The sequence below is a fragment of the Bison bison genome, unplaced genomic scaffold (genome assembly GCF_000754665.1).
Source record: "Bison bison bison isolate TAMUID 2011002044 unplaced genomic scaffold, Bison_UMD1.0 scf7180017862158, whole genome shotgun sequence".
Lineage (NCBI taxonomy): Eukaryota > Metazoa > Chordata > Mammalia > Artiodactyla > Bovidae > Bison > Bison bison.
This window is the reverse complement of record NW_011492730.1, coordinates 1423146-1433256: the sequence shown is the minus strand read 5'-3', so window position 1 is coordinate 1433256 and position 10111 is coordinate 1423146. Positions and strand designations below refer to the sequence as shown.

The 10111-nt window shown below is 54.7% G+C and overlaps 1 protein-coding gene across 2 annotated transcripts in view; it reads left to right on the top strand.

Annotated features, from left to right (window-relative positions):
* EMILIN2 (elastin microfibril interfacer 2) overlaps positions 1 to 10105 on the top strand; it is a 60819-nt gene extending 50714 nt beyond the window's left edge. Inside the window, exons 5-8 of one of the 2 annotated variants that reach the window (XM_010832725.1) lie at positions 6371 to 6745; positions 7992 to 8024; positions 8285 to 8413; positions 9269 to 10105. In XM_010832725.1, the coding sequence (XP_010831027.1) occupies positions 6371 to 6745; positions 7992 to 8024; positions 8285 to 8413; positions 9269 to 9606 (875 nt within the window). In that variant the 3' untranslated portion in view covers positions 9607 to 10105. Of the gene's footprint in view, positions 1 to 6367; positions 6746 to 7991; positions 8025 to 8284; positions 8414 to 9268 lie in introns of both variants that reach the window. The other variant, XM_010832724.1, reaches the window with a different exon arrangement.
* The last annotated feature ends 6 nt before the right edge of the window (positions 10106 to 10111 follow it).

Genomic DNA, 10111 nt, shown 5'->3' with positions numbered 1-10111 from the left:
GTGGGGAGGGAGGGAAAGTCCTGGGTGCGGAGCCGCAGCCCCCGCGCCAGCTCTGCGGGACCCGCGTGTCCGCTGACGGGCTCTGCCGACGCTGTCACTGTGCCTCCTCACATCCTGACCGTGGCGGCTTTACAGCAAGTCTTAAAATCAGGTAGACCCTCTGTGTGTCCATGTACAGCTTCAAATCAGCTTGTGAATTTCTATCAAAGAAGAAATCCCCGGTGACTTTTTGGGTCAGGTCAGCTTCTCTAGGGTTCAGTGATAACAGGTGACCTCTGTTCCAAGGGCACTGCCCTGCCGATGTCAACCCGCAAGGCTGGAGCTGTGTGTGTGTCAGTGATCTCTAGACCGCACTTTTCAGAAATGCCAGCCTGTTTGCCCTGTGGAGCCTGATTCCAGGGGCCTCTGCGTGGTCACACTGGGCGGGACTCCTTTCTCGGCGGGGCTCCGTGCTCTGGAGGGACGGTCAGTACGGGCCCTAGATAGGTCATAGTCTCTAGATCCATCCATGTTGCTGCAAATGCTTTACTTCATTCTTTTTCTAAAATTTATATTTATTTGGCTGTCCTGGGTGTTAGTTGAGGCATGTGGGATCTAGTTCCCTGACCAGGGATCGAACCCGGGCCCCATACTTTGGGAGTGTGGAGTCTTAGCCGAGTGTGGACCACCAGGGAAGTCCCATATTTCTTTCTTTTTAATGGGCAAGTAATATTTCATTGTGTGTGTGTGTGTATATATACACACACACCACATCTTCTTTATCCATCAGTGCTGTGATGGAACCACACAGTGCCCCCAGGACCAGCTTGAGTGTTTTCTCTCTTCATTCCAGCCAAAGTGCAAAGCAGCATTTCCACTGTTTGCTCAGTAGGACAGTTCCTGCAAACCCATGGTCTCCCCCGCCCTGCTGTCAGGGGAGTCGCGTGGGGTTTCTGTGCGTCGTCTCCCCAGCGGCTCCTTTACATGCCTCCCCATCCTCTCCCCCCTTGACCTTCCAGGCAGGGAGACCATCGAGTGTCTCCTCAAAGCCCCTGCCTCGTGCCCCCCATGCCTGGTCAGTGCTGGAACCTGGTCCCTCAGCACCCCCTCTGAGCCTGGCGTTTCTCATCAGGGTGGCGAGGGTCCTTCCCAGGCACAGAGCTTTGCCAAGTGGTGTGACTATCCTTCCACTTAGCCTGTTGTATGTCAGAATGTGGGTGGGTTTCTTTTAAAGCCAGAAGTCCTGGGAATTCCCTGGCAATCCAGTGGTTAGGATTCCACGCTGTCACTGCCAAGGGTCCAGGTTCAGTCCTTTGTCAGGGAATTTAACATCCTACAAGCCATGCAACCAAAAAAAAAAAAAAAATACAAAGTCAGAAGTCTTGATTGCCATCTTTAAAACAGTCCCACCACCCCGACCTGTAGTTGCATTTGGTCAGCAGACACCCTCGCAATGCCAGGCAGCTCCCCACCCCCTCCCCACACTGGGCTTCTAGTGAATTGGCCTGGACATTTGCACAGTGACTTGTCACTGTCAGGGATGTGGCCCCACACCTGTCACTTCATCTGATCAGCCAAATTCTGCCTGCTTGTCAGGAGACTTTGAGGGTTTAGCCTGAGTGGTGGATGACTCAGCCACGCCGCCAACACAGACTCTGACGTCCCCGCAGCCCTGTGCTGTGACACGACTCCATGGGGTTGCTGACAGTTTCCTCAGGCAGGTCTTCATCTTAGCAAAGGTTACAGTGGCTTTTAATAAGAACTTTAGCGGAGTGGGAGTGGCCTTTCCTACCTGCTATTGGCTCTGTCCTTGGTGAGGTCGTGGCCCGGCTTGTGCACAGCTGCACAAGGCCACTGCGGGGGCATCAGGACGGAGACCTGGAGGCAGGCTGTGGAGCAAAAGCATCATCATTCCTCACGTGAAACACAGGCAGCCCCACTTGGTTCTTACAAACTCAAATGGTCACTGGATTAGAAACATATGTGCAGTTCGAAGAGACACTGGCTGCCAGAGTTATCTTCCCAGATGGAGCAAGATGCTGTCCAGTTTGTTTCCAGTGTGTAATAAATGTGTGTGTTAGAGACACTACGTGATGTGCTGGGGGCCAAGGTTGGGGAGCAGTCGGGATCCAGGGCGGCTTTTTCATGCCGTCTCTGCTGTGATGTGAGGGGTGTCGGAGCCACCCGTTCTGCACAGAGTCCTGGACGGACTCCCCGTGGAGATCAGTGCAGGATATTTGGCCCAAGTGGTTTATTTGTTCATTCTTTCCCCTCTGCCTTCCACTTGCTATCACAGGCCTGGGTGTTGAGGGAGTGATGACTGAGAGAGAGAACCATCACTGTTTCTAAGTTCTGGCATTATCCTTACAGACCCTAGAAAGACGATTATTGTTAGCAAAGTTAGGGCGCCTCCTCTACTGGCTGGCGGGAGTGAGGGTACAGCCCAGGGTACCGGCCTTTCTTCCTTCACCAAATACTCAGACGTCTCAGTGTCACGTGCCAGTCCCTGGTGACAAAAGACCATTAAAACGTGTCCTCAAGTGTTCATCATCCAGCAAGTGAGGAGAGGTATGAAAACCAGACAGGCCCTCAGAGCTCCGTGATTGGGAGGCAAGATTGTTAAGCGCTGCTGGGCTTCACAAGGAGCAGCGGGACTGTGGGGAGGGGTGTGTGTCGTCGAGGATTCCCAAAGAGCCGGGCCGGGGGCTGGACTGAAGGCGGCAGGAGACGATGGAGCAGGTGGTGCGGACACGGCTGTCAGAGGAGATTCGACTGGATCTTATGAACAGTGGAGGACAGCTGGAGGGTTCTGAGCAGGGACGATGATAAGGACAAACTGTCCTCTGAGAAAGGTAGGGAGGAAGGACCCGAAGGATGATTCAAAATGAGAAGCTGGACTTAGCCCGGATCCGGGTGCGTGTGAGAAAGGAGAGGGCAGAGTAAAATACGACTCGAGCACCTAGACGAGGTGACAGAGACAGATGGGGCTTCAGAGAAAGCGGGATGATGCGAAGGGTTTGTAGGGGGATAGGTACAAAAAAAGTTGTGAGGGGCTTGTATTTGGCTATTTTTAGGTGCTTTGTGTCGGAGAACGCCATGGCACCCCACTGCAGTAGTCTTGCCTGGAAAATCCCATGGACAGAGGAGCCTGGTAGGCTGCAGTCCATAGGGTCCTAAGAGTCATCAGACATGACTGAGCGACTTCACTTTCACTTTTCACTTCATGCATTGGAGAAGGAAATGGCAACCCACTCCAGTGTTCTTGCCTGGAGAATCCCAGGGACGGGGGGCCTGGTGGGCTGCTGTCTATGGGGTCACACAGAGTCGGACACGACTGAAGCAACTTAGCAGCAGCAGCAGGTGCTTTGTGTACTGTAATTCTTTGAGGGTTATAGGACTGGGGAAGTCTGTGTGTTTAAAGTACGGGTGGAGACACGCAAACTTGGGCTGAAGGGAAGGAGCCAGTGAGGCGGAAGGAGAGAGATGGAGAGGAGAGGAGCAATGTTCGAGGAGCTTCTCCAGCAGAGAAGGGAGGTGGGAGCGTGCGCCGCGGAGGGAGGCCAACTTGTGAGCCGAGAAAACAGCGTGAGGAGGGGAGACGGACAAGGAGGGACCTGAGCATGCTTGGACTGGAGGGAAAGGAGATGGGGTGGGCCCCAGTATCGTCTGTGTTTTATAAAAACAAAACACTTCTGAGGAATTTACAATGGAAACCACCTCGCCTGCCCCTTCTCCCTGTTACCCTTCTCATCCCAGAAGTGGCCACATGCAATTCTTTGAGCTGTTTTCTCCACTGATGTTTACTTCCTTATTTCTAAATCAATTTATTAGCTTTAGATATCTCTATATGGATATTATATACAGTATTGGACATTATCAGCTGCAGACATTAGCCCATAAGGCTCTTTCATGTCTCCCCCTCCTCCCAACTCCCAATAGTTATACCACAAAACTCAAGTCAGTATTTATACTATAAGCTAAACAGCTCAATAATAGCCAAATAGGATTGTGTTGCTTTCCTCTGAATTAGTAGTAGTGTTATTTGCTAGATTTTATGTATCTGTCTTGGGATTCTTCTCACTCACTGAAACTCTCTCAATACCATAAAAAGTATCAGGTCATTTGTTGGTTCCATTAAAAAAAAATTTTTTTTTTTGGCAAATCATGCATTTAATTTAAAAAAAATTTTTTCAAATTGGAGAATAATTGCTTTACAATGTTGTTGGTTTCTGTTGTATAACAACATGAATCAGCGTAAGTATACATTTATCCCCTTCCATTTTTCAACCTAATGACCTCCCTCTGGGAGTTCTGTCTTCCCAACACAGCCTGGACTGCTTCCTCTCTAGACTTGAGAAAGCTCTAAGGCTTTCAATCTGAAACTTTGCACTACCATCCTAGAAGTTTCTTGAACTTCTAGGTTTTTAATGGTTTACTTTCATTTAGGTGGAGTACATTTTCCAATAGCTTTTTAAGAAAGGGTGCTCAAGAGTTTTGCTGGTCTTTAAATATTTCATGGCTGAAAAAGGTTTATTCTAGTTTCACAACTGGCAGATACTTTAGCTGAGTACAGAACTCAAGGTTAACAATGATATTCCTTCAACATTTGAAGGTGGTGGTCTTTTGCTTCCTGGTTTCCCTTACTTGAGAGTCTGATGATGTCCTTCTGATTTGAAGTCACTTCTCTCCATCCCCCAAGTCTGTAGGATCTTCTCTTTATCCTCAGTGTTCTGACTATGCCTTGGTTTGGGTCTTTTATTTAATAATCCAGCTGGGATCTTTTACAATTCTAACGAATTGTGCATTCGATTCTCTCCTTACCACCTCTCTATGCCCCAGTTTTTCTATTTACTCGAGAAAGTTCTGGATTGGAAAGAATCCAATTTTCCTAGTTTCTCTCCTATTATCCATTATTTTATCTACCTGGTCTACCTTCTAAAATATCTCCTTGATTTTGTCTACCAACTCTTTCACTGAATTTTCTTATTTTGGCAAGCATATTTCTAATCAGTGAAGACATTCTTATTCTCTGGTTAGGCCTCTTTTAACACCAATCTATTCTTGTACTTTGGATGCAGTGCCTTCTGTTTCTGAGTTTATTTGCCTATTTTGTAGAGTAGGCACAGGGTTTGTAAGAAACAGTACGTGTGGGAAAGCATGCAAAGAAGCAGTTTATGTCGGACAGAAGCAGCTAGAGGGTGGGCATCCTTGCCAGCAAGGAGCATGTTTTACTAATGTTTATTTTCTTGTATTATCTTTCTTCAAAGTTCCTTTTTATTGCTTGGTTATTTCCTTCTCATCCTGTCCTTCACTGTGGCTAGTGGCGTCTCCATGTCTGAAATCCTTCATGCCAGTTTCTACGTCCAACCTAGCCCTTCCCACCAGAGTATTGCAGAGAATTAAGACTTGATGCCTTCCCACTGTATGGTGTGAATGAACTTATCTTCAGTGCATCTAGAATGGTGTTAGCTCTGTACCATCCTGGGGGCACTTGAGAAAGTGATGATCAGTTCACTCAGCTCACGTTCTGGAGGGCTTCATCCTCTCACGGAAAGGGTGCTTGCAGAAAAGCTTCCCTTGGGGCTGGAGGTGGGCTGGCAACCTAGCTCTGTGGGTAGAGGGACCTGTGTTCCATCTGCCACAATCACCTTTGTGACTTTAAAAAAACTAGACTGGGGTGGGGATACAATGCAGTTTCTGATTTTACTTGATAATAACTTTGGAGCTTTGGAACCTGGGCCATGGCATGCACCCTATGGATGGAGGAGGTAGGTGGCGTTTGGCTGTTGAGGAGGGTATCAGGCCAGTCCTGGTTGTTCCTAGATGTCTTGCAGGCCTGCAGGAAGGGCAGTTCCAGGAATGTATTCAGAGTAGGAAATGGGGACAGTTGCAGGCTGTGTCTCAGCACTGTTCCGAGAGGGCAGGGGGTGTGAACCAGGAGGCTCCTGCAGTGGTGCTCCAGTTGGAAGTGCTCCAGCTGGTGATCTTAAGGCTGTGGTGACCTCTGTGCCTGCCGCAGAGGCAGCTCGTGCTCTCTGACACTCTGGGTCACGTGAGGTCTGCAGAAGCAGGCCCTCGGCTTGTGGTGGCAGCAGGCAGGTACAGTTGCGGGGTCATTATGGAGTTTTTGCTGCTGGAACCAAGGATAATGTTATTTTGGGGAGAGCAACCATCATGTAGAAAGAGGCTGAAGACCCTCCTCTCTGGGGCAAGGGGTCCCCACGCTGTGGTGGCTGCTCTTGTGTTTACCAGTGGACCTGGCCCAGGGACCCCCAAGCACACATCTTCCAGGAAGCCATGCCCATGGGGCCTCACAGAGGGGCCTGTGATTGAGCAGTCAAGTCTGTGGTTTTTAACTCTATTTCTTTCTACTTTCTCAAACGCTCAGCAGAGGACCCCTCAGAAACGCCTCAGCCTCCCCCCCGGGGGAAGGCCCCGGAGGACGTAGGAAAGCCCTCAAGCCCGGCAGAGGCCCCCACGGAGCTGTCCACTCCAGTGCTGACCCCACTGCTGCCGCCCAGCACTCCCTCGCCTCCGAGGGACCCAGGACAGAAGCCCGTCCTGCCCAAGAGACGCCCCCCACCCCTGCGGCCCGGCTGGACAGGGCTGCCCTTCTTGCCTGGCTCCACAGGGGTCATCATGGAGACTGGAGAGGCCGGCCCCCCAGGCAGGATGGGGGTGTCAGGGCGGGGCCTGCCCCGGGGTGTGGATGGCCAGACCGGGCAGCGGCCAATCCCCAGCGCCGAGGGCTACGCAGGAGCTCCAGGTAAGTGCACCCCAGGCATTGGGAGGCTGCTGCGGGGCTCTGTGGGTCATGGGTCCAGCCAGCAGGGAACAGCATCCAGACTGAGCTGTCCAAAGATGCCGCAGTGCCCTGGGCACAGAACATCACACTTAGAGTTGCACCCTGGGCTATATTACTGTGCCATCCAGGCAGCTCGCTGATCCTCCCAGCAGGAAGTGCACTTGAAAACCAAACATGTACTGGGAGCCTGGGCAGCAGCAAAGAGGAGCACACAACTAAGCGGGTAGGGTGGAAGGTCTGGCTCCAACCTTAGATGTGTGGCTGGAGGAGGCCAGAAGCTGGAGGAGGTTGCTGGATGTTGGAAGTTGGAGGATGAAGGAGATAGGAGGAGGGATGAGGATAGTGAAAGGAGGTTGGATGATGGAGGTGGTTAGAGGAGGCTGGATGTTGGGAGTTTGGAGGAGGTTGGGAGGATGGAAGTTGGAGAAGGTTAGATGAAGGAGGTTGGAGGAGGATGAGGACGGAGGAGGCTGGAGAAGGGTGGAGGAAGGAGATTGGAGGCTGGAGGATGTCAGAGGGTTGAGGGGATCAGAGGTTGGAGGTCGCAGGGAGGTTGGAGAAGGAGCATGGAGGTTGTTGGAAGTTGTTGGAGGTTGGAGAAGGGAGGAAGTTGGAGGATGGCTGACGTTGGAGTCCGGAGGAGGAGGGAGGAGGTTGGAGGAAGTGGGTGGAGGAGGCTGGAGAATGGCGGAGCATAGAGGTTGGTGCGTAGAAGAGACTGGAGGAGGCTGGAGGAAGTGGAGGTTAGAGGAAGAGGAGAGGTCAAGGGACACTCACTGTGTTTCTGTCCTGAAGTAGGTGCTAGACATGCAGCTCCTTGACCAGCACCACGGCTTACATTCTGACACATGAGGAAACTGAGGCTGTGAGCTGTGACGTGTAAACCCGTGACGCTGGGTGGGGGAGGTCACATCAGCTGCCACAGGATAGTACCACCCTGAGTTAAACCCATCAACTTCCTGCAGGGAAAGCGACGAGGCTGCCGGGTGGGGCCATTCCTTCTCAACCGCCCCTGGCTTAGGCAGGGTGCTGCCTTCTCTAGGATGAAGGCTTCCCCTGTTAGTTCCACGTATCACGGGTGCTTATACTCTGTCGACGATGTGTTCCTTTGCACATCCTCCCACTCACTGTGTGAGGAACAAGCAGCAAAGGGACTCAGAAATGAGGGGCTGTTAAGGGTTCTGACAGTGTCTGCATTGTCTTTCAGGGTACCCCAAATCACCGCCTGCAGCCTCCCCAGGTACTCAGCCGGGGTGGGAGGGGAGGCCGGGGTGGGTGTGCCTGGGTGCCCCACCCCCAGACGTCACGCACGCGCCAAGTCCCGACCTGACACACAGGGCCCTGGCACTCCCCCAGCCGCCTGCTCCTCCGACGAGGACAAGGCTGGGTGTCCACCTCGCGTGGTGGTGTCCACCCTGAGGGGAAATGAGAGGCCGAGGCCGCCCCTTGGGACCGCACACAGGCCTGGGCCGGGCCTGACTGCAATCCTGTCCCCCCCAGGGGCTCCGGTGCCATCTCTCGTGTCCTTCTCCGCGGGGCTCACCCGGAAGCCCTTCCCCAGCGACGCCGGCGTGGTCCTGTTCAACAAGGTGCTGGTGAACGACGGGGACGTGTACGACCCCAGCACCGGTGAGTCTGCCTTTGCTCAGCTGCTCCGGAGGGCCTCCCGCTGCCCCTTTCTGAGCCAGAACCCACTCACCCTGCTGGGACGGGTCTGCATGGGCCCCAGCCCCCAAAATGGGAGGCCAACCTTGAGCCTGGGCTGCTGCCCCTTGGGCTGTGGGTGCCTCACCTGCGAGAGACCTGACCCCTTAGTCCCCGCTGTTCCCCAGCCCACAGACACCAGCAGACAGGGGGCGGGGGCGGGGGCGGTCACAGGTCGCGTGCACGCGGTGGCTGGGGCTGTGTGTGGCAGCTGGTTCTGGGCAGAGGTGGGAGCTGCCACCCAGGCCCCGGGTTTTAGCATCAGGGCTTTTCTGTGTGCTCACGGCCGGCTTCCCAGGCTCCCTTGCTCCCCCCGCCCGGGGTGTGGGGACAGTGTCCACGTGTCAGGGACTCTTGGCACTCAGAGGTGGGGACCTCCAGTTCTCCCACGGGCCCAGACGCCCAGAACCAGTCTGGGCCGTGGGTCTTAGTAAATGGGTTCCAGTGACGCTGAGCAGACGCAGGCCGTGTGCCCAGAGCACAGGGCCTGGTCTGTCTCCGAGGCTCTATGATACAATTAAGAGCTCAGTGACCCAGCCCTCGCAGGGCAGGTTGAAGACTTGGGCCCTCTCCCCAGAGCCCTCGGAGGTGGCCACTCCCACCAGCATGGGGTCTGGACTCCAGCTCCTCCAACCATGTCTCCACGGCTCATCCCCCCACAGTGGGCCTGCCTCTGGTGGGGAGTGGGTGAGCTGTCTGCCTTCATCCGGGCTGAGTGCCCACTCGGGCAGGCCATGATGGGTACACCACATGCTCAGGTGTCTGCTTTCCTCCCCACAGGGGTCTTCACGGCTCCGTACGACGGGCGCTACCTGATCACGGCCACCCTCACACCCGAGAGGGATGCGTATGTGGAGGCCGTCCTGTCAGTGGCCAACGCCAGTGTGGCCCAGCTGCACACGGCCGGCTACCGGAGAGAGTTCCTGGAGTACCACCGGCCGCAGGGGGCCCCACACACCTGCGGGGGCCCGGGCGCCTTCCACCTCATCGTGCACCTCAAGGCGGGGGACGGCGTCAACATCGTGGTCACGGGGGGCCGGCTGGCCCACACGGACTTTGACGAGATGTACTCCACCTTCAGCGGGGTCTTCTTGTACCCTTTTCTTTCCCACCTCTGAGGCGGCCGGGGAGCTCGGAAGCTGTAATATATTCAGTGTGTGTGTAGCCGGGGCACGGGGCAAGCTCTCTGCAGACACCCCGCCCCTCCCCCAAGATGGAGGTGGCGGGCGGAGGGCGAACCATGGGTTAACGTGGCCACCGCTCCTGCCACTCCAACTGGACAGCTGGACGAGGGTCGGGCGTGCCCGGCCGGCCCCCGGCTCCTCCCCCGTGTCCCCAGGCCCTGCCTCTGGCCGGGCCTACCCGGTGCTGACTGTGGAGGCTCCGACCGCTGCCTGGTGGACTGCGTCCTCCTGATGGACAACGAGGAGGAGCTGCTGAGAGGAGGCAGGCGGCAGAAACTGGTGCCCGCCGCGTCTGTCTTCACTGGAGCAGAGCCATCGCCGGCCATCTGTCTCCGTTTACCCTGCCGGCGGGAGAAGAGTTGAAACACTGAAGTGGCACAGGCCACCACGGACCCAGGGCGGACAGTGGGCTGTCCCAGGCTTGGCTCGCCATCCCCCC